The sequence below is a fragment of the Cyanistes caeruleus genome, chromosome 1 (assembly GCF_971803275.1).
Source record: "Cyanistes caeruleus chromosome 1, bCyaCae1.hap1.1, whole genome shotgun sequence".
NCBI lineage: Eukaryota > Metazoa > Chordata > Aves > Passeriformes > Paridae > Cyanistes > Cyanistes caeruleus.
The window spans coordinates 51,270,236-51,297,620 of NC_141701.1; the positions used below are offsets into that span (position 1 = coordinate 51,270,236).

The window sequence follows — 27,385 nt, forward strand, 5'->3', positions numbered from 1 at the left end:
CCAAACAATTACAAGGAAATAAAAATCCCATCTCTTTCTCTGTTTTTTGAGATAGTTTTTGATTGTCTTTTTATACCCATGTTCATATTTTATTTGTTTATAAATGTATTGAAGTGCAGGCCAGGATATCCATAAAAGTTGTACAGCTTTACCCAAACCTTTTATATAGTAATATCAGTATATTCTTATGTATGTATGTATGTTGGCAAGATTCTACAGATGCACATACACTTAGTACCTCATATATACAGCCTCCCATTTAGGGAAAGTGTATGAACCATACCAATATAAATCTCTTTATAAAAGTAAGGGCAGTTACACAGTGAATGGTAACACATGCTAAAGGGAAGGTCTGGATGCTGGGAACTAGACATGCATGCTTACCAAAATGACCCCACCAAATAGCCAAACAGATAAAAAGGAAGAGTGGCAATGTCTGGTGACAGACTGGAGGCACAAAGGAATTAATTTCATGTTTGTGGGTTCCACAGCTGTGGACTAATCAGGAAAAAGCTCTTCTGCTGAACAAATGGTTCACTTGAGTGGCAAACCACTCAAGGCTAGACAATTGAAGCCTGGTATTCACAGTTCAGTTCATGTAATGAAGGACTAAAAATATTACTATTGCTGAATGTTTGTGTGCAGGTACAGGAATAGGGTGGTCAGCATAGATTTACTTGCTGGCATTTACCTCGTTTGAAAGTGAATTGGTAGCACACAAAATAACGAGCAGAACTTTGGCTATTCTAATGACCAATAATGAATGTGCAGGAACAATCTACAGCATACCTAGTGGCCTGCACCCTTTAGGAAGAGCAGAGCAGTCTTGAGGATCCATCAGAGTTAGAGATTTGGAAGAACATTATAATTCTAGAGGATGGACCTAATGGATGAAAAAAACCCAACTCAAACCAAAAAGGTTATCTTGTCATGACACTGTACCTGCTAGATTAATTCACTCTGAGTGATGAATTGCCCCTTCAAATACCTAATTACAGCATTACATATATAATCAGTAAGGAGACAGCGGGGTGAATGTAATGCAGAAGTGTTGGGATTGATATGTTTTTTGTTTGTTTGTTTTAAAGTTTAGACCATTTTATTTGTCTGAAGAACTGCCAGGTTTTCTTGTAATGAAAATAAGTGACAACTAAGAAAAATGTTAAATTGTTTCTAGGTCTCATTTTGTTTGTAGGATTTTTTTATTTGCTAATTTGGGAGTTTTTGGGTTTAGTTATTTTTCTATTTTTGTTTGTTTGTTTGTTGTTCTTGGAAACTTGGCCTCACTATCAAATAGCCTCACTTGGTCAAGAGAATTAGCTGTTGAAAAGCAGTTCCTGTACAGCAGTGGTTTCCTACATGTACCCCCAATTTCCCTTGACAAATTTTCTTAGTTTACAAACGGTAGTGAGAATCTAGAAAACGGGACCGAATGTTCTCACATCTCCACCAGCTTTGGCTGTCCATGCTTCTCATGTTCATATTACTTTATCCTACATGTAGATTTCAGATTCTCTTAATACCATGAATCCCTCCTATGTCTGGAAGTGAGGCTGTGGTTGCCTCAGCCCAGAAAGTGCTGGAAGCCAAGTTAGATGGAGCTCTGAGCAACCTGGTCTAGCAGAAGTTGTCCCTGCCCATAGCAGTGTGATTGGAATTAGATGGATCTTGAAGATCCCTTCCAACCCAGGCCATTTTATGATTCTGCGCCCTTTGCTGCTAGCAAAAAAAAAAAATCCATATTTGTGTCTGAATCCAATTGTATAATAATCCAATTGTGTCTGAAAAATCCATATACTCTGAACTCTAGGTCCTCGGAGTTGGAGAGATAGGAATTTCTTCAAAAACTACAATGAGCAATAGCCATCTCAATCATTTTTCCTTCATATGACTCATTACACTACTTCCTCTATACCCATATTTTCCTTCACTTGGAATTTGACCAACTGAGCTGGCACAGGTGGTTGCTATGAAAAGGTCAGTGCCCAGGAGCAAGTGGGTACCAGGTTCAGAAATCTGACAGTGAAGTCATCCCTGGATGACCCCAGACCCTTGTGAGTGCTACTACACACACAGAGTCCACCCAGGGCTGAGGTCTGCTTGACTACCTGAGGGCAAATTTAAGTCAGACAAAATTAGACAATCACAAAATCAAGAATTACAGAACAGGTCTTGTAGGGAAGGTCCACAGTGGGTCATCTGGCCCAACCTCCCTGCTCAAGCAGGGTCATCCTAAAGCACAGTGCACAGAATTTTGTCCAGAGGACTCTTGATTATCTCTGGTGAGGGAGGCTCCACATCCCTCTGGGACACCTGTTCCAGTGCACTGGACTGCACAGTGAAAAAGTTCTTCCTCATGTTCCGATGGAACTTTCTGTGCACTCTCTTCCCCCGCTGCCTCTTGTCCTATTTTTCGGCACCACGGAGAAACGCCGGATCTTCTTGGGACCCCTTCCTAGATATTTATATACACACTCTTAGTTGTCTCTTCTCGGGGCTAAACAAGCGCAACTCCCTCAACCTTTCCTCGTAGGAGTAACGCTCCAATCCCTCAAACGAGGATGGAGACCCGGCTAGAGGTAGAGGCGGCTCTCACTGGGAGCTCGAAGCAAGATGAGACTCTGCAGCGCCGGACCGCACCACAGGTCACTCCGGCAGGCTGCCGGGGCAAGGCTGATCCCCCGGGCCACACTGTCGGGGCGTCCAGCGGCAAGGCCAGGCCAGGCCGGGCCGGGCCGGGGCGGGGCGGGGCAGGGCAGGCCGGGCGGGCCAGGCGGGCGCTCCCGCCCCCAGCACTGCGGCGCGGCCCGGCCGCGGCTCCGGCGCAGCAGAGGGCGCTGCGCGGGCGGGCGCGGGCCTGGGCGCGCCGCTCCCGGCGGCGGCGGCGCAGTTCCCGTTCCTGTGGCTGTTCCCGTTCCCCTCGGGCAGGGCCGGGCGGCGGCCGCGTCTTGTCCTCGCTGCCCCCTCCTCCCCGTGCCTCGCAGTGGTCGGCGCCGGTGGCGGGGAGGGCGGGGAGGGAGCGCGGCGCCGCCGCATGCATCGCTGATGGAGCCGGGCTCGGGGCTGCCGCAGCGCAGGGCGGGGGGCGGCGGGCTGGACCTCGGGGCGGGCTCGGCGGCGGGGTCGCCGGCGCTCTCGGGGGGACAGTCCCGCCGCAGGAAGCAGCCGCCGCGCCCGGCCGACTTCAAGCTGCAGGTGATCATCATCGGGTCGCGGGGGGTGGGCAAGACCAGCCTCATGGAGCGATTCACCGACGACACCTTCTGCGAGGCCTGCAAGTCCACCGTGGGTAAGGGACCGCGTCCCGTCCCGTCCCGGGGGAGGGGGCGCTTCTCGTAGGGCCCGGCCGTGGGAACGCGGGGCTCGGTGCGGCGGCCGCCCTTCCCCGGCCCCTGTGCCGCTTCTCCCCGAGTGCGGGCCTGCTCTCCCCCTGCTAGGCATTCCCTCCCAGACCTTTCCCGCTCCGGGGCGCGCCGTGGTCCCCGTCCCCTTCCCGCCCAGGACTGCGGGGTTGGGTCTCCCCGGGTGGGTTCCTCGGCCGTGGGAAGCTCAGGGGGATTGATTGGTGCCGGACTTCAGCAGCGCTTCTTGGAAAGATTGTGGATGTCCTAGTTACCTTTGCGAGTACTGTGAAGCTGCTGGCTGTCCTGTTCCAGCCTTGCTAACGTTTAGCAAACAGTTAAAAGAAAAAATTAGGCATGGTGTAAAGCAGGTTTTTTGTACATAAGTCTTAGATGTTGCGTGTAAGGAGACAGAAATATTTCAGTAGTTGAAAAGTTGCAGTGTGCATTTTGTGTACTCTTCCAATGTATTATTCAACTACTCTTCCAGACCGCAGTCAGATTAACTCCAGATGGCTGCTATGGCTTCGTGAAGAACACCCCGGTGATGTTAGATCCGAGGTTAATGTTTTGTTTCTTGAGAACGCTGCGTGTTTGGCTCTTTATACCACTAACTAGCGAGCAAGCTCCTAGTTCTGTAGTGTGCTGCCTTATTCATGGTTTAGTCATCTGTGCGAGTCTCAGAGGTAATTTAACGCCTGCTGTCTTTTAATACACAAGTGTGTAAAGGGAGGAAAACAAGCTAGTTAGTCTGTGTTGTTATTAGAGTCCTATCCTTGAGTTGAACTCTTGAGTATTGCAGCAAGGTGGTTGTTAAAGTCTGTGTCACTGGAAAATATGTATGCTTAGCTTAATTGTAGCTTGGAATGCAGGGGAATTTATAGCATCTGATGAAAAGTGGTTGTATTGCCTTTTAGAAGCTGAGTTATTACTATCCAAAATTATCTTCCTATAACAAAATGATGCACAGTTACTCATACTTTTGTTTTAATGTGTGTTTTGCCAATTGCTTAATTCTTTCCTAGGCTGAGAATCCAGATCTGGTAGTACAGATTAGCACTGTTATGTTGATAAATTTTTTGAAGTTGGCAACTTAACCTTGTAGAAGTTAGACAGTTTCAGAGGCATTAATCCTCAAGGGATGTGTTGTAATGAAGAAATGTAGATGGCTTGCCTAGATAAACAGATTAATTGAATTTCTGTACAACTGAAGTATAGTTAATAGAGGAACGTATTTTTCATAAATTTTCCAAGTCTGGACATTGATTATAATTCTCCTGCATCTTCCTTAGGCTGACCCACATTAAGGGTGCTGTCAAGCCTGGGCTGCTCTCTGTAACTGGGGGTAGTTTCCTGCTGTGAATCTTGGGAAGTGAGGGGAGTTGGTCTAGACACCGGTCCAGACTTCCAGGCTGGTGCCTTTTGAACAAAACTGATTTCCTAAATAACTGAGACAGTGATTTAAGCAGAGAAGCTTCGTTATTTTAGGGAAGAAACAGGAAATAAGTAGTGATATGCTGCTAGACAGAAGGTTACGTAATGTTTGTTGTACAAAATGTGCCAACATAAAGCAGCATAGGGAAATCAACTTGTGCCAGAATGTAGAAGGACTTGATAGTAATGCCATTCTTTCAAGGTCCTCAGACTAAACTTGAGAGCTGTTGAGATTCCCCCAGATCTTTTGACTGCTGTATGAAAGAGCTTTTCACAGTCAGCTTGTTCTCTAGATTTTTTTTTGCACTATAAAGAAAAAGTAACCTCTGCTATTTATATTTCATATAGATTGAAAATAACCAACACTCCAAAACAACCTGAGTTCAGCGTCTCATACACAGTTGAAATCACAAAGCTCTTCTTTTGCCATCACTTAGCTGCAGTGGTTTTCAAGAATTTGCAAGTGGAGAATGTTTTGAAATATCAGTGAAAATGCTGTAACTGATCCAGTTACGTAAACTAAATATACCTTGAGATTAAATTTGAAAAGGCCATGTAACCAACCAAAAAACTGCATGTTGTTGTATGTACCTTATATTAGCAAAGCTGTATTTAAAATGGAATGCTAGAATATGTATTTACTTCCTTACCTTGACATTAATAGTCTCAACCTTACTTTCATGTTTTTATACTAAAACCTGTGGCTGTATAAGACAAAAAGAATATTTACTACCTTAAGCTTTTGTATGAAAGCAGAGGCTACTCAGAGGACTTCCTTCAGCAGTGTCAGAATTGCAAGTGTCCAAAGACATTTTCTGTCTCTGGTCCCCATGTGCTGATAGTAGTGCTGTGTTATTGAAAAGTGGAGCATTTCTGCAGAAAGGGGAAGGTGTGGATTCAATTAAGAAAGATACAGTATTTAAACGCTAATTTAAGAAGACATTGCCAGATAGGTAAAAAAAAGTTCTGTAATGAAAACACATCAACATGTCTTCAGTCTCAGCTCAGATACAGAACTTCTTTGAAAGTGTTCAAAAATAGCTTGGCAGAATTCAGCACATTATTCATAACAGCACACAGTGTGCTGTTGATCTAAAATTCTTTTGATGTATTTATTTTGGGTATAAAATTAGTTGCACGGAATATTGTGTCTCTTTAAATCTGCTATTTACATAGCACTGAGACTACTCAATATGCTCAAATATTTACTGATTTTTGAAAAATGTAAAATTTCTCCATGCCAGTGTTAAATCCACTGTCTTTCCATAATGGAATAATAGCTTGCTCAGGGCTAATACTGGGATCATATTAGCTTTGTCAACAAGCGTAAATGTATACTTTTTCTTTAAAGTAAAATTTGGTCTCCATTTATTATTTGTCGCCTGCATTATTCACTCAGAAGCAGATTCCAAAGCTATCACATGTAGGTTTTCCAGACTTGACAATTAAAAAAAATGTGCACCAAATATGGTGTGAAGAAGAGTGATCTTTCCAAGGATAGTGGATAAATACTCATTGCCACGTTTGTAAAAAGATTCAAGCATGGGAATGAAGAAACAGTGTTTCCCTCTGATTCATCCACCCCCTTATCACACCTCAACTAGTTCTTATCCTGAAAGAGATACATCCTAATTCAGATCTCCATAGTTGGGGTGTTAAATTTATTTTTTTTAAATGGTATTATCTCAACATCTTTTTCACCAGAGTCCCTTTATTAAATATTCAGTGGCCTCTGTTCTCCTCCCAGTGTCCGTCCAGCTACTGCTCAGTCTCGAGGTTATATGTCCTAGCTAATCCACCAATTTTTAGTTCACTCCGTCTCCCTGCTGTTTTTCTTCCATGACAGATCTACAGAATTCCTGTACTCAGCAGTACTTCCTGTTGATCTATTTTTTCTGCAGACATTACACTTCTCTCTGGGTTTTATTCTCTGAACCTGAGGTTCCTGCTCTCCCAAACATGACGCCCTGCACTGACTCACCTCTTAGGATGCTGAGTGTCCTGGTTCCTCAAATCAAGTTGAGCTCCTCAGTTTTTCTTTTACATGCTGCCTCAGTATGTAAAGTCTCTTGATACCTCATCTTATCTTTCAGCTCTTTTCTACCAGGTCCAGGAAAATCATCCCAGGAAAGAGGCCTTGGCCTTGATAATGCCAGTGCAGTTTATGTGCCTTATGAATTGCTGGCTGTTTTAGCAGCTGTTCATAGGAAAACAAAGTGTCACTCGTAGTAAACAGTAAAGCTTCCTTCCATCCTCGTTTACAAGCAGAATGATAGTGGAGTTTGTAATGGGGAAGGTTTGTTGTGGATCAAGATGGGAATTTAGTGACCTATGATCTCTTCTGGGCTAATTGTAGCCTGAGGGATCCAGATCAGTGGCATGTAAATGCAAGATTCCTTTGACTACAAAGAAATGCTCTTTGACCTTGTTTCACCTTCATGTGAAATGGTGTGGAAGCCAGAAACTCCTGAGATTTATGGAGGTCCATAGATTTTCGCTACAAGTGTTACTTTTCTTATTATTTATTTTTGAAATGCATATGTCCGTGCAAAATTCCTAGAGTCCATCAAATAAACAATAACTTTAGCTTTATCTTGCATCAGAATGCTCTTAGATAAGGCAACTTCTGTCTTTAATATATAGACATTTGTGTATGGTATACAAGTATATACATATATACCTTTTTATACGTTACCTATACATATGTTTGGGGTTTCTGTCACAATTCAAACCTGTCTTCATTCTCTTTATCCTTAAAAAATGTGGCCTAGCAACATATGTTTGGTTTCATTCCTATAAGCCTGTCATATAACATAATGATTTTCACTTAAAAGTATCAGACTACTCACTTTTAAAGTATAATTTTTCAGAACTGCCCTTCAAGTTACTACTCTTCAATCTTTTTAGTTATCTAATCAGTATTCTCACAGGCACTGTAAATATAGTACATGGCTTACTAATAATTTTATTTTTGTTTCCAGTAAATCAAAACTATGGCTTAAAAATAAATTCAGTAATTTGATGCAATCTGAGATGAAGAACAATCTGTATAAAATTTTCAGAAATTTGTGAGTCAACTAAACATTCCTTTCTTTGATACACTTGTATCTATTGTGTTTATGTATTTCTTTGATACACTATGGGCTCTCTGACAAGTATAATTCATTTTAATTTTTCTTTAAAGCTCTTCCACCCCTCTTCAGTAAGATTGCACTGAAAGCTTACTTGGTGTGAGGAAAGGGAGAAAGAGTAGAAATAGATCTTTCTTACTTTACCATATCGTGACATAGTAACAGTAAGATGTTCTTGCTTTAATCAAGAAATAGCTTTTAATGTGAGAAATTTCTTCTGCTGTTAAAAGGAAAGAAGTTTTGATGAGGGATAAGTAATTCTGAGAGAATTAACTATTCTTACTTTTGCATATCCCGGGTGTTAATACATCTGGTTTTATGTGTTGGCTTTTTGACTAGTGCAGAATAGTGTAAATAAGCCATACCGGTACATTATTAATGGTGTGCTGCAGTTTCTTGCCAAACTATAAACAGAGAGGAGCAGGAGGCTGGAAACTTGCAGAGAAAAACAGTTTTGTCTTACACAAAACCTTAAGATAATTAGGGAGCATGTATGAACCTTGTTGTTTGTCTTTGGAGGTGCAAATTATGACAGAAGCCTGTGCCCTGGGAGCTGCCTCTTACCTTTTGAAGCAGTGTAGTCACTTGTAATGGACAACATAGAGACTCCAGCAAGTGAAAACACCTGGCCAGTCATTGTTTGCCCCAGATATGTCAACTAAGTGTATTTTACAGTGTTTGGTATAGCCAGCAATGGTTTGCTATGCATAATCATTTGAATCCTCTTAAGTGAGAAAAATTGTAATTTCAAACAGGAAAAAGTAGATAATATAAATTATTAGGGTTTAGGAATAGGGTTTTGTGGAGGTATTGGGATTTTAATTAACAAGAACTTACAAGGAAGAGTAAATTTCAACTTGGTTTTTTTTCATTTGTTAACTTCAGCTGATTGAAATATTCAGGCACTGGGTTATATCAACACTAGAGGACTGTCAGAGAGCCTTGTAGTCCCTAGTCAGGACATATATGAGAATGCGCAAATAAAACAACAGGCAGAGTGAAGAGGCCACTTGAATGGTGTCAAATGGGAAGTTAGGTTTGCAGGAGAGTGGAATGCAGCTGTCAGACTCAGTCTCTGCTGTGAACAGCTGAGCGTGTCATAGCAAAGAAAAAAAAAAATGAAAATAGGGCCATATGATTCTCAAGGGCTTCTGCAAGTTGGTTAGCAACACTTTTACTACTTATTTCTGCTGATATCCTAAGGAGTGGGAAACTTGATACCCCAAACAAAATGCTTGTGGGTACTGCCTTCTAAAAATCAATGTTGTTGCTCATGAAATAACCTTTCTTTCTCCATTCAGTTTTCCCTTCAGGTCAAGTAGTTGTTGGCCAGTAGCTTAGTGTGTTTTTCTGGTTTATAATCAGAAATTTGAAAAGAAGTCTTGTTCATGAAGCCACAGAGAGACTTACTCCTTCCAATTTCCTCTTCTACCTCATTCTGTTTGACAGCATTTTGGTACAAGCTTTGAACTTAGTGTCTTAAATAGTGTCAAAAACCTAGGTTTTCTGGAGGGTCTTAGGATTTTACTGTCCACAAGAATGTAAAGAAATGTTAATTTCCTCATTTCTCACTGAATTGGGAAGCACCAAGTGTCTGAAATGTTTAGAAGCTGTATATTGGATGCTCAAAAAAACCCATAAAATAATTTGGCTACACCTTCAACATTTACTCACTTGTGAATATCACACAAAAAAAAAGAAAATTGGTATCTGTTTCGTTCTAGTCTGTAGCCCAGTTGCCAGTTGAGGTATGGGTACACTTCTATTTTAGGCAAGCAGTCTCAAATGTCTGCATGCTAATCGTTCTAGAATTACAAACTTGGAGCTCTATGGACAACGTATTTTACCTGCCTCTAAAATAATCCCCAGACATACTTATATCTGATTTAGGACTAAATGATTCCAAATCTCTTCAATTTTTTCTTAATTTGTAATGTGCAGTTTGAAAGAGGCATTTTCACTTCAGTGTGTTTTAAAAACAACCAAAATTAGATTAAAGGAAGACAAAATGGTTTAGGGTATTGTTTCCTGGTAACAGTTTCTGTAACCTTTTCCTGTCCTCCCTATGTACCTTTTGTTGTTGATTGCTTTCTCCCCTCAAGCAAGACATAGATATCAGAAGGCATGCTCTTTTCATTGACTTTGGCAGTTTGGGGATAGGTGTAAGTATTGTTTGAATTACAAACCAGGACTAATAAAGATGGTTGTTAGTTCAAAAGTCATGTGACCTCAGTTATCAAATGCAGGATAAGTAAGAAAATTTTTTTGCATAATGCTGTCAGATGTCCAAATTCAATAACCTGTCATAGCCTTCAAATTATATATCTGTTTTAAGGGTTAATTGGTATATAACTTCTGAATTTTTAAACTGATTGTGTTTCTTTAAGCACGGTCTGATTATCTTTCACTGATTGAATTACTTTGATGCAAATCACTAACAGGCCTCTGAAAATTGAATCCATTGGAATTGATTTTAGTTAGAGGGGTTTTTTTGTGCTCTATTTGCATCTGTTTTCCCAGCTCTTCCATTAACTTTGTTACCATGAAATCTTGTCCACTGAAAGGTCACTGTGTTTGCATTAAGCAAAACTGTTTCCACTTTCTTTTTCTGTCCCTTATGAGAGGAAATTAAAGAGTGCAAATTTAAACATAAAATGCATTGTAAGAAGTTTCTTTACTATTTTATTTCTAAACAAATATTTTAAGCTTTAAAAAGAAAGGCTGCACCCAGTTGTGTGTATCCCAGTTTGTGCTTTAGCAGATAACCTCTAGTTCCTGTTTGGGGTGAGAAATTAATGTACTGTAGTCAGTTCTGGGCTAGGCTTCATTTTTGTAGGATTTCAGTCTCAACTTTGAAACAGTCTCAAGTTTGGTTCATTGACAAGAGATGTCATCCTCAGTGACTTACCCTTATCTAGAACTTCATTAATGCACTTCTGTTTTGAGTCTCTGTTCTCTTTCTTTTAAGGCTGTTTAGTTTTAAACAGAGTGCAGACAGGTTGTTTGGCTGTGTGTTTAATATACTTTAAACCCTTGTATCTTGGTAGCCCTTAGTTTTTCCTGGAGGAGGTATAGGTTCAGTTGAGCCCATGTTGTGATAGATGTTCTTTGCATGAAGTATGTTTTTCATCCAAAGTTCATGTGCTACTAACAACAACTGTGCACATTAAATAAAATGTTCCAATTCCTTACGTTAAACACACCAGGTTAGTGTTGCTGTCCTTAATGCCTTATTTGACATATATCTAGCCTGTGGGGAGAGGTGATGCTTCTTTGCAGATTTAAGTCGTAGTGCAAACTCAATCAGTATACTTTCAAATGCTTCAATAAATGCAAAAATCAGAGACCCAAACAAGAGGCTGAGATCTGTGATTTTGTGCCTTTTTCATTAGTTTTTGGAGGATGTTTGTTTGGACTCCTGAAAAAGGCCTTTCCAGCAAAAAACGAAGGTCAAAATGTGACATCCAAGACACATAACATTTTAATCCATAAAATTAAAAAGAAAAAAAAAAGAGAGATGGTGATTTGGATTTACTTGTTGTCTGAGTGTAATAATTTTGGAAAATTATTGATTGCCTGTTGTCCATGCAAGCCTGATACGTAGAGACAAGGCTGACTTTTTAATGGGAGATTGTAACAAGCCTTTTGGTTCCCCTTACATCAGTGTGACCTGTCAAATGGCATACTTCAGTATGGTCATAAGCACATGTACTTGTCAGATTTCCTGGCATGTGTATATTCTGTTATTCACTGACAATAAATTGGCCAGCAGACCTTTAAATCCAATCTAGGTAGCATGCAAACCACTGATAGTTTGCTGGTATTGTAGCAGCTAAAGTGAGCTTTTTTAAATCCTTTCTTTGTATAGGACATGTTATTCAGATTTAATGTAGTTGTCAACAGTAATTGTTGATTCTTCTGTTTTATTGAACTATATATAAAACCATGCCATAGTAATTGTATGGTTAGCAAAACTTTCCACTTAGGTATTTCCATTAACATATGTCAAGCTAAATAATTTCTTTCATTAACCTTTTTCTTAACTCAATGCAATATTTGAAATTGAAGTGGAAAACAAATTATTGTATAGTTGTTTTAATTTAATTACTAATTTGTATGTAAACTCAAAGCACTGTCTTTGGCAGTCTATGGTGAAACACGCTAATGAAACCTGACAGGCTTAGGAATTTGTTTCTTTGTGTGCAAAAGGAAAGCTGCCAGATTTTTTCCTTCGGTATTGGCAGACATGCAGCTTCTGGTATTGTGTTGATGCTTGCAGAGCATTACTAATTATAAAAAGTAGTTGAGCAACCTTTGCAGAGTTCTGGCACTCTGTCTGACTTAAGTGTTAAATGATTCAAACAATTCTGTAGAAGATTGTGTCTGCTTCTCCAAAACTGTTACTTGCTTGTATTATTCCTTCCAAAATTTCACACTAGGGAAATATTTCATGGTATGACTTTCAGATGATCAGTAGAAAGATCTGCCTTTAAAGTAAGACTGCTGTTGATATATTATTTATTTTGAACCCATCTCTTTAATGTGTAGCCTTTTTTCTGCTTCATTTTATTCATATATTGTGCCTTCTAGTCCCAGGAGGTCCCACGTTGAAAACGTGGTTTATTACAACATTTGGATTTTCTCTCCATAGTTAATTATTTTAATTTTTTTAAATATAGCAAAAGCTTTTTATGTGTGGGGTTTTTTTTTGTTTTTTTGTTTTTATAAGAGAGCAGCAGTTTGTATAAACCACTTCCATAAAAATAAAAATATTTTCTTTTTGTAGTTATTGAAACCTACGTGAAATCCCTGTTGTGGTTTTAATACTCAGCTTGGGATCAGAGATAATTTAGACTTTTTTAACATCAGATGAATGGCAGATCATAGAGTATGTTGTATACGACAGAATGGCAGGATTGGGAATTGGGATTGAGATGTCTGGGCAGTTATATTCTAACTTCTTTGATGACAGGAGAGCTTTGAGGCAAGCAATTATGGTTAATTAAGTAAAGTTCTGTCTCGTAGACAAAGTTGTGACCATTAAGACAATTGCATTTTATAGTTTAAATGCATTTATATAGAGAAAAGTCTTAGAACAGTCAAAATGGATATGTATTTCTTTAAAAAATATTATTAGAATACAATTACAAAAATTCTCATTTCACACACTTTGGATACTAGAACATAGCTGGATCATTTCTCTTCTGCTTTTGCACTAAGACAGTTGCTTTTCAGAAGTGTGCAAAAAGATTTCTTGAAGTTAGGATTAATAAATTCTTTGAAATTTTAATCATTTGAATATCTTTGTCAATATGCGTATGAATACTTGAAAATTGCCAATAAAGTTTTAGACTTTTTAGTACAAATCAGTTTAACACATTACCTCCTGAGGCTTGAAAGAGATACATGTTTGTAAGTACAGGCATCATATGTCCTGAATATCTCTCCAAGAATTGGTGATTAAGTGTGCTAGACACTATTAAGGACATGGAGAACGAGGAAAAATGTCATGGCGTGATGACCATTACTTTTATCATATGCAATATGCAAGCTGTTAGCGGGGATATTTGTTCAGGAGAATGAAGGTCAGTGATACTTCCATTTATTTATTCTGGCTGAACAATGCCCACCTGCTTTGCAAACTAAAAATATGGACACAGTGGTCAAGTTCAGTCCCTTCTGTCAAAGTTTAAATTCAGTCTCAATTCTTAATATCAGCAGGGACACTCAGCTTTTACCATGGGTAGTCTTTGGGAAAATGTGTCGTTTTTGTTAGAGAAAATAAAAACCATTTTTCCTCTTCAGTTTCATCCTTGTTCTTAGTTTACAATTGCATGTGAAATAGCAGAAGTGTTTCCAACACATTATGCTTCTACACTTCTGTGTGAGTTTTAAGTGTATAGGTCTGAAGCATGTTCTCATGTCTTTCTATTTCTCCCTTTTTAATTTAGCTCTGTTAGGAGAGATGATGTGTAGAAGGAAGAACTGAAGCAAAAATCTTCAAACAAATGTATCCTAAAATGAACAGGTTCACAATCTGCAAATCTATGATATTCCAAGACATTTATTCCTGACACATTTTTGTAGTTAAGGTGGTAATCTGTTGTGTCTAGGTATTGTCAACCTTATTATTGACCACAATATGTCTTATGTGTTGCTGGCCAGCATTATTTTTTTAATAGAAGTTAAATCTTTCTGTATAACAAAGTCTTCATGTTTCTATCTTTGATATTTAGCATGCATTCAAAATTTGACTGGGGTTTTGAGACAATGAATAAAAGTACCATACAGGTATAAAACAAAATTTTAAAAATCCAATAACCTCTTTGAATATAAGAAGTTTACTAATAAATATTTGCAGGACTTAACAATGACAGTCTTGACAAACTTCTTCATAAACCAACCTCAATTCCAGCACTTTACTACAGCACTTTACAGATGCTAAGCATCCATCCTGGGAGCCAGACCTGTATAGTTCCTGCTTCACAAACAGCAAAATTGATGCGGAGGGATTGTTCTGCTCCATGCCTCTGGGGCATCTGTGCCAGTTGGAAGTAGAGCAGGCTTGTCCTTGACAGTTGAGGTGAATAGGAGAGAATCATACTGTGCCTGTTGTTTTACTGTTGTGTTGGGTTTACCTGCTGCTGGAAATTTTGCACAAAGTGGAAGGTTTATGTTGTGATGCTGCCAAATTGGATGGCTCACAGGCTGTATAGTGGTTGTCAAGTCCCCATGATGTTCCTGAGTTGACCATAGTGGTGCAAACCCTTCTGCTTTTTCAGACTGTTACAAGTTGATCTAAAAAAAAAAGTATCAAAAATTAATAATTACACCCTCATTACTTTTGCTTCTTATTCCTCCTTTTCTGTTTACTGTATTTTATTTATAGGTGTTGATTTTAAAATCAAAACAGTAGAGCTAAGAGGAAAGAAAATTAGATTACAAATCTGGTAAGTAAAACAAACATGCAACCAGCAGTATGTTTTAATTTTTATGTTCTAGCATGAATTAATATGCTTGTCTAATACTACTATTAACTGTTATAAGCTGGTTTAGCTCTTACCCTATTACTTCTCTCCTCCATTCCCACAAGACTTAAACAAAACCAAATAGCTCTTTGATTTTTGTGAGGGTAAAGGAGGAGAAGGAGAGATAAAGTTAGAAGTAGGGCATGAATGTAATTACTGAAATATTAATGCATCACAGAGGCCTTGAGCCCCTTTTCCTGGAAGAATGACATCACCTACACAAGAAATAGGAGTTCTACAAACAACAAAAGTTGACTGTGTTAAATAGACACTAGGGAAAGTATATTTTGTTTTCTTTATTTTTCTGGACTGATTAAAACTGACCTTCATTGTAGCAGCAATTATAAAGCAACTGTAAAGTATTTTCTAAACTGTTTTTTCTAAAATTTGGTATAGGCAGTGCTGTTTCTTTAACATTGTTTTTAAATAACTTCAAAGTGGAGGGCATTCAAGACTTAAGTAAATCATATCCACTCTAAACAGCATGGAAAAATAAAGCAATCCCATGCAAATAAGATTATACCTTAACTGGTACTGATGTCCTACTACAGAAAGCTCAGTGTCTGAGAGCTAAACTCTTCCTTTCTGAAGTAGGCTACTTGATTTCTGGTAATGGTTCTCCATGTTGATGATTGATACAGTTTTTATTGTTTAGAAATTATTGAGCTAAACACTCCTTTCTTTTGCAGAGTAGTACAATACATAAACATAATTATGAGAGAATAAACCAGCTATGTTCTATACATTAATCTTACATACTACTATGTAGAAGCTTAGCTTTGGTTTATTAACAGTGTGTGATGCATAATTGGCATTGTAGTTAAACTGTTAAAGCTTCTTAACAATCCATAGCGGGGGGAAAGCTCTAAATATACTTTTTATTACACTTTTGGGATATTCTGGTAGTTTTTCATTCTTAACTACATGGATGCAGTGAATTCAGTTTACTAACTCCTCTTGGCAGGTCACCATCAATTCTGTCTGTCACACCATGTGTCTGTCTTGCTTCCCTCTGAGTTAACTGCTGCTTCATCTTTGGTCTCATCCATCACCTAATACTTGAATGTTAGTGGCATGTCTTCATTCATCTGTCCATGTTTGGAAACCTATGACCACAAGACTGGCAGTTGAGCCAGCAATTGTTAGCCAGGGTCTGCTGGAGCTGACAGAGGTAACAAAAAATTCTGATGTGGAGATGCTAATGTATGCCTAATATGCATTCTTACTGTGAAATGTGCTAAGCCTATAACAAAAAATTCTCATGTTGAATAAATATTTTACAGGAGTGAAGTTTTTTGGAAAAGAGATGTTTAAACCATTATTTTCCACATATTGAGAATATGCTAATAGGATATAGGAAATGTTAAAAATTGAATTCAAAGCTGATAGGCTGCTAAGATGTGATAATTACCCCTATGGGAAGGGGTATATTTAGTAACATACCATTACTAAAATGGCAAGGAAAACACAATATTAAGAGCTAATACTTCAAAATATGATAAAATCCATAAGCATGACATCCTGCTCCTAAGTATCACTTTCTCTCCAACAGTGGCTGTTAAAATGTTGTTCTTATACTTAATCTTTAAAACTGCCTTGGCATGCTTCCATTTTTTTTAGAAAAGCAGTTAGATAAGCACAACTTTTGCTAATTAATTCTGAGTTCTGTTGTGCTTGTTATTTGGCCTACATATATAAACTCTTACTACCACAGAATAATTTAGGTTTAAAAAGACCCTTAAAATCAGTGAGTCCAACCATTAACCCAGTGCTGCTAAGTCCACCACTAAACCCTGGCCCCAAGGGTCATGTCTGCGTATCTGTTCAGGTTGCCCTGGGCAGCCTGTTCCAGTGCTTGGCAATCCTTTTGGTAAAGAGATTTTTTTTTCCTAGTAGCCAATCTAAATCTCCCCTAGTGGAACTTGAGGCTGTTTTCTCTTGTTCTGTCCCCTGTTACTTGGGAGAAGAGGCCGACCCCCACCTGGCTACAGCCACCTTCCAGGGAGTTGCAGAGAGTGACAAGGTCTCCCCTTGGGCCTCCTCCAGGCTAAACATCCCCAGCTGCCTCAGCTCCTTATTGTACCTCCAGCTGTTGGATTCAAGAGGAAAGAAATTTACCAAGTCAAACACTTGGAAGTTTAGAAATGCAGACTTCAATTGCATGGCTGATCATAAGTCAGCCTCCTTTCATACCTACACAGTGACAGAATTTAGGCTGCCTCATACTTCCTTGGTAGTGTTATATACATTGATTGTGGTAACTTTACTACAAAAAAGACCTGTTTTGTTCAGTGAACAGACAATTTCTGAAGTTTACACTTACCTGTTTTCTTAAAATTACTAAAGTTACATTTCAAAGCATGAAATTTTGCTTATTTTTTTTTAGTAATCTGAAGATTCTACTTCTAGAGTCAAACAATAATGGTTTTTAAAAAGTTTACTTTGGTATTTTTATGGGCACTTGACCTGTCTCTCCCCTGACCACTATCAGTAGAGTGTTTTCCACAAAACTCTACCACTTGAGTTTATCAAAAGATACATTAGAACATTTCAGTGTTGAATATTTCAAGCAATCAGGTGTGCAAGACATCCTTTTGAAAGCAGCTTTCACACCTGCTGCTGTTAGGAGAGTAGAATACAAAAGGACTTATCTCCTGTGTTCCTTCAATAATGGGGATCTGTGCCCTGAGGATCACAGAGGTGTCTGCTCTTGCCTCTAGCTTCCTATCTTGTCCCTGCTTTCCCTATTTCCCTGACTTCCAGTCAGGAAACAACCTTCTGCTCCTTAGATTATGCAATGATAGAGCTTCACTGAAGACACAGAGTAGTATCCACCTTTTCTGTGACACCTGGAACACGTAATAGTGCCCCTTGGGTTGCCAAAAGTTGTAGGATGCGGTAAATCAGCTTCTGCCATGCGGTCCTGGGCTGACAAAAGCTCCTGTGTCCTGTAAGAAGTAATCCCTGCATGCAGCTCAAGTCATGAGGTAGAGTAACCAGAACTGCTGGATATTGCAAGTGTCCAGGTAAATCAAAGTATCTGTGAATCAGTGCTTCTTCAAAGCTGGAAAACTGGATGAAATAATAGGAAGCCCTCTCTGATGCTTTGAAGCAGGACAGGAGCTGTGCCCTCTCACCTGAGTAATCTGGGCAGTCACTGACACAGCAGTCAGCAACTTCCCCTCTGAAGGGCAGGACCTGGCTGTGGGACACAGTGCTGCCCTGCTGCCCTGCCACTGTGCCCAGTTTGTCACTGTGTCTCCAAGGGAGCTCTCCAGTACCTCAGGGGGTGTAATGCTCAAGGTAGCCAGCAACCTGGGAACAAAACAAGCTTGGTTTTTTTCTGAAGGTGTTTTAAACCGGTGCATTCTCATAAAAAATTCACATTCTGCCTGCTCTGTTTTCTGAGAGACAGTTGTCTTGGAAAGTCCCAGTTCTAGAATATATAAGAATGTAGTTTCTTTGGTTCAGTACCTCTGAAATAAATTATTTATATAATAAAGAATCTTAAATATATTTGTGGTTTATGGGAGGAAAAAAATCTGTCTGACAGGTAGAACTAGCCTCTAAAAATACTTTAAAGCATTTTTGAAAATATTGCCTGTAGGTTCCATAGAATTATATAGAGCATGTGAAAGTGTTAAATTAGTGTTAAGTTTTTATGTAATTTCAAAATATTTTCACTCCTATTACCACTTTACACCACCACTCATAAAAAGTTAATTTAACTAGAGAGCCAGAGACAGTTTTGAGTCTGTCCATGTGTTTGTTTCAGCTGGTTTAGATAGACACAGAGAACATTTATTTAAAAGAGAAATTATCCGAAGATATTTTAATTAACTGTATTTGTATTGTGTTTTATGCAGTCTGCCATAGAACATGACAAGTCAACACTTGAAAATGGCCTTTGTGTGATTTTTTAATTTGCTTTTGTTTGTTGTAATGTGTGTTTGTATTTTTGGAGCAATGTCTACTTTCTGTTTGGGAAGTAAAAACAAGCAGTTGGATTCTCTAATTGCAGATTATAGCTGGTTGAGGAGTCATACACTGTATGTTTCTGATTACAAATTAGAAAGACCAATGTTTTTCATTTAGAAAACTGCTTTTAGCATTAAAAAAAGTAATCTGATGGGGTTTTTCAGTTATGCCATGACATTATTTAAGTTGTAGTAACTTCTTATTTGAACTTCTCGAGTTTAATTTAATTGGAATTAAATTGAACTGACTTTTGCTATTGTGTTGATTCTGACCAGAGCAAATAAAGAACTAGTAGCACTTAGTATCACTTCTGAAAGTCATGAAGCTATGTACTGTTAGCCCAGTTAAACAGTGGTCATCTCTTCTTCCAGCTTTCCACTAGTGCTTCAATAGCTATCCTTACTAAAATACTCCAGCTGCAGGAGTGCAGCAAGAAAATAGTATAGCAAGAATAATTGCTCCAGCCCTGCACATTAGAAGAAAGCATTTGAAGTAGGATGTGCTTTTAATGTTAGCTCTGCATTATGGGTTGTAATTTTTTTCCTCAACATTGGATAAATTTGCTGCACATTTTCATGAAAAATATGACAGCACCTGGTAGAAGACAAGATTTTCCATGCTGAAGATCAACTTGATACTCAAACTGCAGTTTACTTAGGTAGCCTGGGGTTGCATTTTAAACTTACTTATTGCAGAAATAGTTTTCCAGCTTTCACCTTACAGTTTGAAGACTAGTACAACATAAGGGTAAGGTTAGAGACAACAAATTGAGCTATTTTTCTTCCACTTCTCAAATGAAAAAAGGGTTAGAATATCATGCTCACAATCAGAAACCTGCTGACTGCTTTCATTTCCACCTGCTGCAGGAAAGGTGAAGTGTGGGAGAGTCAAGGCAAAGAAAGTCAGCCATGATCCACTGTAATTGGCATGACTCAGGTGTCAGTCAGTGGTCATCTGGCCATTTATTATAAGTAGTCAGCAGCCAGACTGTCCATGGGTGTTCTAAACTGGCCACAGCATGTGGTGTTTCCCAAACAGTCAGCAAGCCAGACTACAGGTTGTGTGACATTTGGGTGAAGGACCTACACAAACAGGAGCGCAGGGTGCAGCTGCCTAGGAATGCTATAAACTTTTAAAGAGCCTGAGAGTGTTGTGGAGAGAGGAGAAGTTGATAGTACCAGGTGGACTTGGAGACAGTACTCAGCAGAGCTGGGGAAATGGGGGGCTGGAGATAGCTGGAGTGGGAGAGTTGTGTGCTGTTGCATAGTTCTCTTCATGGCCTACTTATCCACTGATGACTGCCTTCAGGGAGGGTGGTTGAACATTAGTGAACATTTGTTTCTCCTCTGTTTTTATAATTTATGTACTCAGTGATCTGGTACCCTGTGATGGAGTTACTAAAGGTCCTTAGCACTCATCTGAAGACACAGACAGGTGACTCTGAAATACCCTCTTTATTTCTGTGTAACACTAAGGGCACAGAAAAGAGGGAAAAGACTGGCCAGCAAAACAAACTGACAGACAAACAAAACCAAAAAGCAACTTTTCCTATTACTCTGAACAAAGATAGAATTGGTATATTCTCCCACATGAGATATGCCCTTCCACCTGCCATGTAGTTATTTGTGCTCAGAATGATGGAACTCCCATCCCTAGTAGACCTCATCAGTAGGCTGGATTAGCAGCACATGACAGGGGCTGGTCTGCAAGGTCATAATTCTGAGAGTTCTGTTCATAAGCACTAGAGCAGTGTTATCCATATGTGGAAAATCAACGGTTCATACTAAAATTATTAAATTTTTTAACAGACTGAACATCGAAAGGACCTTCCAAAGAATGAATCTGACCATAAGAAGTAATGTAGAGTTACTTGCTCTGAATAATATTATATATATATATAATATCAGCTGCCAGAACTTGTATTGCCTTACAAAAAATGCCTCATTAGTGTTAAGAAAACAACCAATTAACTATCTAAAACTGGTCTGCAATACTACTGGTGCTTGACTTTATTGAAACAGGCTACCTATTTTCATTTTCTGTAGGGTGCCAGAGGTTTATATGAATATAATTCTGAAGTTCTGAGAGTGGGGTTTGAATAAAAATAAAACAAAAATGGATGTAGTAGGAATTGGCTCTTTTCTGACCCTTGTTGCTGCGTCATTGGCTTGTAGTGAAGTATAAGTCATTATCTTCCCACAAGCTATGAAGCAGAAGTTCCACATCTTTTTCTAGTGGACACTGCTTTACTTTTTAAAATCACTAGCAAATATTTGTTGCTATCAAGTACACTTGTGGCAATTTCAGGGGCAAGTTAAATACTTCACTTTGAAACTTGCTTGAAATTCCTAAAGATTTTATGCAGAGTAAGATAGGCTTGTGGTAGTCTATTCTACTGCTTGTTGTGGATAGAACCTTAAAAGGATTAAAACTTTAGGACAATCAATGTGGCATTTTGTGGACATGACCTTTTTTTTTTTTTTTGGTAACAAGTGTTTCAGGTCTCCATTGTTAATCTCATTCCCAAGTTCATTCTCCTCCTTTTGTCTAAAATGTGACTGTTGAAGAGGATTAATTTTGAAGTTTTGAGTCCCAATGTACGTGCACACAATTTTCCTCGCTCCACTCTTAATTTTGATCCATCTTTTGATCTGTTCTAACAGTGAAATTTCAAAATTATCAATTGACTTTGGGGGCTGAACTCAAGCAGCAAATGCTTGATCACTTTGGAACACCATATAACTTACTTTCCAGTTGAGATGCCAGTCACATTTTAAGACTTAGGATATGCACCAGCTATTTTTTTAGTATAACTGCCAAAAAATCTTCCCTAGGCAGGCTTGATGATGTGATTAAAAGCAGTTCAAAAGTTTTCATGGTTCAGTAAAAAATAGCTCCTCTGTCTCATCTACTTTGGAACAGAAGCCATAGCTATTATGGATGACTTAGTGTCATTGCTGGAAATCTGTCTCCAGTGTGAATGCAACCTGTCTGAAATGCCTACAGTGCTGACAGTGAGCACAAAAATGTTACTTGCACACCTCAGATAAGTAGATGCAAGCTGGAAAGCCACATACCTAGTGCAAAAGTTGTATCACTTAGTGCCTTCTCACTCTTTTCGTTCATTTCTGTTCTAGTAGGTTTTGTAGTAGTTCTAGAACTGTGGCTGAAGTGCTATGGTTAATCAAAAAAGAATCTGAAAGCTCAAATTATAATGATTAGTACTTTGCTTATTTTATAGTTGGATGTGTTTAATAAGCATGTATCCATTTATTTTTTCAATTTTTCAGAGCTTTTTATTTTTAAAGAACCCAACCAAAAGTCCACAAAACAGACAACAAACCCCAATAACACAAAACTGGCTTTATCTCCTGGTACATTTTCATTGGATAGCTTCACTCAGACACATGTAGAAATGTTTGGTGGCCTTTCTTGGTGAAGTTAGTATGGGATAAATAGTTTTAATATGAAAACTTTTTATGATTGAATGTACTGTTCCTCCTATTTTTTTTCCTTAAATTCACACATATGGAAGGAAATGTAGTGTCTCTAATGAATGTGGGAGTGTTATTATTAAAATGTAAACAAAGTTATTCTGTACTTTGCAAATTGGTGAAATATTTGTGCCACTGTTTGCTGCTGCTTCTTAGGGACACAGCAGGTCAGGAGAGATTCAACAGCATTACCTCAGCTTATTACAGAAGTGCCAAGGGAATTATTTTGGTGTATGATATCACCAAGAAGGAAACATTTGATGATTTACCAAAATGGATGAAAATGATTGATAAGGTATGCCTTAAGTATTTTCTTTTCATGTGCTTTTTTTTTTTTAACAAGGTTTTTTTTTTCCCCTCAAAGAAATTTATAGCATCAGTTCAGGATTAATAAACTACTGTCAGCTAATTTTCACTGATTACTTTTAGCCAGAATTTAATATTGATGTGTTTTTGTTGCAAAATGGTTGTCCATTCCTGCTTTCTTGAACTAGAATTGTCCCAGTTAGAAGTGTCAGTGAAAATCTCTAATGTTGCTCACTTACCTTTGTGGGTGGTAGGGGGGGTGGGGGTGGTGTTTGTTTCCTGTCTGTGAAATAAGGTCATTGTGTTCATTCTTAGATAAACTAGAGCAGCTAGTTCTCAAGTCATGTTTTAAAAATGGAATTTAAAAATTGGGATTTTTGAAATAATGTTTGGGAAGAACATTGACCTATAAACTGTGTCAGTATGGTTCATTATTTAGTAGTGGAACTGCCCTTTTTTGTGTTGTGTTTGCATTACAAAATCTTAGTTAATTAGAAATGTTCTAATTGCAGTATGCTTCAGAAGATGCAGAGCTTCTATTAGTTGGAAATAAACTGGACTGTGAAGTTGATCGAGAGATTACTCGGCAGCAGGGAGAGAAGGTAAGGACAGGTTTAGAGGCAAAGCTGTTGTGACATTGCTGCTGGTGGTCCATGGCTACTCTTGTTTGGACTGTTGGACATAAGGGAGCATATTGAGAGTGGTGGTGGTCTCTCAAAATCCATGTGGTGTTTATTTGTATATATTATGCAGTTTTAAGTGTTCCTGTTGGAGTAGTGCATCTTAGGTCTGAAGAAAGAGTAAGCTACAAGTTGGCTTACACTGTACCAGTAGTGTAGGGGATACTCCTTTTTGGGGGACATAGTGAAGACTTGAAGAACAAGTGGAGATCTCTCCTCATGAAATCTTTGTGGGCCTTCTTTCAGATGTTTGCTTCTCAGTTTGCTTCTTCTATTTTTGGACAGGCAACAGCCCTGGTTGATGACTTGGCTCACCTCTGTTTTCATGTTCTCTTTTCTCTTGCAACCCCAAAAGTGTTAAGGAAACTGCCAAGAGAGTATGTTTGTTTAGTGTGATATTCAGCACCATCTTGACCAGAATGATGTCAGTATGGGCCTACACAAACATTTGGAAGTGAAGGCTTATTACAAACTTTTCGAGTAATTTTGGAGCTGATTCTTGCATCTGTACTTCCCTTTTCTACATTTTGAATAATAAAGTTGAGATTAGCTGTTCTGAGAAGTTCTTCCTTTTTGGCAGTCTGCAGCAATACGTGTCAACTGAATACATGAATTAAGTCTGGAAAAATGTAGAGCACTTTTCCAATAAATGTATTTTAAGCAGAAATTAGGTATATGTTGCAATATTTCCTGTACCATGCAGATTCTGGATTATTTATTGAATTAGACCTCTGTCACAGATTTGGGGAAAGTTGTGTGTTTGGGGTTTTTTTAAGGTTTTATGAGGCAAATATACTTGCTGTCTGTGGCTGTTTGCACATACCTTCATGGAGTTATTTTATTTTCTCTCCCATCAGTTTGCACAGCAAATAACTGGGATGCGGTTCTGTGAAGCAAGTGCCAAGGATAATTTTAATGTGGATGAAATATTTCTAAAACTTGTTGATGACATTCTGAAAAAGGTAAAATACTCAGGTGGTAGTATTCCTCTGGTCACACAATTGGTCAATGTTTAAATAATGACTGCACATGCTTGGGAGGACAGAGAGCAAGTACAGATTGTCAGGTGAAATTTTTAAATAATGCGTAGTGGCCATGATGCAGTTCACAGGCTGCTGACTACTGCATTTCATTAATAAGACCCAAAAGACCCCAAAATTGAGGCTTTAGCTGTCAGTGAACTCTTGAAATGAGTTCTTTCTATGCAGATGACTGTTACAAGTGATTTTTCTTTTCTTTAAGATGCCACTGGATGTTATAAGAAATGAGTTGTCCAACAGTATCCTGTCCCTGCAACCAGAGCCAGAAATCCCACCAGAACTGCCTCCTCCAAGGCCACATGTCCGTTGCTGTTGACTTGTTCCTTCCTCCAGAATGAAAAATATGAGCAGGAGGGTAAAGAAAGTATCTGTACTACTCTGCACTACAATCATTTGGCAGTTTCTCGTTGCACTTTGTTATTCGAGTCAGAGCTACACACTAACTTGTAAATATGCAAATATGCGATCCTATGTAGGATTCAACTATAACATTTAATTATTACCCCTCTCCCTCACAATGATGTTTCATTCATTGCCCCAGTGTTATAAATACTGTACAGTTGGTGGGGGTTTGCCACACATCCAGTTGAGGAGGAGGAGAAGTTAAATCTATACCTATTCTTGACATAAATGTTGTAATAGTTCTTTGTTATTATAAACAGGCAGGCAGAAGCTCTTCTGGTATGAAGATAAGTATATGGTGCTTTGCTAACTATTTTAAAGACAAATTTTTTAAAAACAGAGGACTTTATGTACAAAGCTTCCATAATCAGCACTATGTTTCCTTTTAATGTAGTGAAAACATTTTTGGCTGTAGCATCCTCTGCTGACTGGATTTATTGAAAAGCTAAGTTTAATTTTTGGCAGTCTTTTATTTATTTTGTTTAATGCTGCACCCTTTCTTTGTGTACTAAGACATCACACCTGGTGCAGATCTAAGATTGCACTTTGAAAAAGCATATATAATTTTTTGCATAAACATAAATTTGGTTACAAGAATCATTAAGTTTCAATAAAGGAATGGAGATATATCAAGTTCTAAAAGAAGGTATAAAAAAGCAATGCTGCTGTCCTAGACAAATTCTTGATTAAAAAAAAAAAAATAAGATGATACATTTTCCTGTGTTAAGGAATATATATGTGTATTTTTGTCTGGACATCTGTAGGGATGGGGGAAGGGAACCTAAGGTAAAATTATTTTCTTTCCTAATGGTGGAAATTATTCCCATCAAGCAAATACTGTGTTAGGATTTTGTCTGATAATGAACTTGTGAATTATATCTTTGGTATATCTTTTATTAAATGCACTGTTTAGTTTAGCTGTGGTAAATCAGTAGATGCATATTTGAATAACTTGGTGTGTCCTGAATGTTGTGGTATTGAAAAACATTGTGGTCTTTCTAAACTAATGAAGTGCAAATAAAATTTTGTATTTATGAATGACAGTGGAACTGCACCTGTTATTAGAATGGCAAGTATCAAGTGATGGGTAAGAGGTAGAATCTGGAATATGGAACAACACTTGTGTTAATTTTGTTATGATTTAACTTTTGTTTGACAGTTCCTTTAGGTGTAGTTGGAAGAGCAGCAGACGTTAGTTGTTCACCTTGGTCACTGCTCTGTTGGGAGAGCAGCTGATGACCTGGCCCAGCTGATATCTTCAAATAGCATGTGACTGCTTGTCATGCTGTCTTAGCAGGTGGTCGCCAGACTATTAATTACACTGACAACACAAGTATGAACCAGTCTTTTTCACACTACAGCTTCTCTACTTTGCATTCTCTGGTGCTGGAACCTATTTTGTCACTTTTGCCACTCTTCTTTCTGGCCAGAGCACTGGCACTGAACAGTAAAGTATACCACTGACTTAAACAGATTCTCTCTGTTTTATGGGAGAAAAAAAAGACACAACAAACTGTTAACACACACAGGGGAAAAATAAAAAAAAGCCCTTATTTCACTGAATAAGCTCTGACATTCTGAATTCAATGCCATGCAGGCCTGTAGCACACCTGGCTTTCTACTGAAAAATTAAGGAAAGCATGGTTGATATTTGTGCTTATGTCTTCTGCCACCTTGTGCCTAAGCAGTTTGCTTTTTTAAATAGTAAACTTACAGTTTACTATCCTATTGGTAAGATAAAGTGAATTTCTAAAGCACTTCTAGGAGTTCAGATACTGTGGGCAATAGCAAGGAAGGGAAAATTATGGAAAGTGGGTTTTAACTTGACAACCATTTTATTTTAGCTGATTTGTTTTTATTTGTATTTAGAAACTTGTGATTTTTTCCTGCAGTTTATGAATTTAATAAAAATTAAGAAATTTGACTTAGATAAACTTTCTTTTTGTAATTCTGTGCTGTTTGTATATAGGCAGATTGGGATCTCAGTCTCTTGTACCAAAAATTAAAAACTATTGCATTTAAGAAAGACATATTTATTTGAGTGCTTGAATGTTTTATTATTCATTATAAATCATAAAATTTTCAGGAAACCTGTTTGCTTTACATCCATTATACTGTGATGAGGGTTTTGTCTCCTGATTTTATCTCTACAACTGTTACATGAATCAAAACCAGTTTATTTATGCCCTTGCTCCACCCAGAGCAGGCATTAGTGGTGTGATGAGGGGAGGGGGAAAAAAGTTAATCATGCTGCTCCTTTGTCTCATGGAAGCTTAGCAGTCAGCCCAGCCTATGTTAGCATCTAATGATGGACTATTTGAATGGTCTGCACAATCATTGGGGATCATAGGATGGGAGAAAAAAGGAAGATGGGCACAGAGACATCTGTGTTAGCAGCTCCCTGTTCTTTAGAAGCCCTGGTTAGAAGAGGCAGCATTCCCACTCTTCAGGGAGTGTGTGGGGATTGTTTCCTTCTAACACTGAGCCCAAAATGCTTTTTACCACTGAACTCACCAGGTGCTGCTGAGGTCCTTTAGTCCCTGGCAGGTTC

General features: G+C 38.6%; 1 protein-coding gene across 1 annotated transcript; it reads left to right on the plus strand.

Moving 5' to 3' along the window:
* Nucleotides 1-2,900: 2,900 nt before the first annotated feature.
* RAB12 (RAB12, member RAS oncogene family) lies at nt 2,901-26,866 on the plus strand. The gene is made up of 6 exons (XM_086892666.1): nt 2,901-3,289; nt 14,796-14,856; nt 22,563-22,701; nt 23,225-23,314; nt 24,250-24,354; nt 24,635-26,866. The coding sequence occupies exons 1-6, from the start codon at nt 3,046-3,048 to the stop codon at nt 24,746-24,748; spliced, it is 753 nt and encodes a 250-aa protein (XP_086748792.1). The 5' UTR covers nt 2,901-3,045; the 3' UTR covers nt 24,749-26,866.
* The last annotated feature ends 519 nt before the right edge of the window (nt 26,867-27,385 follow it).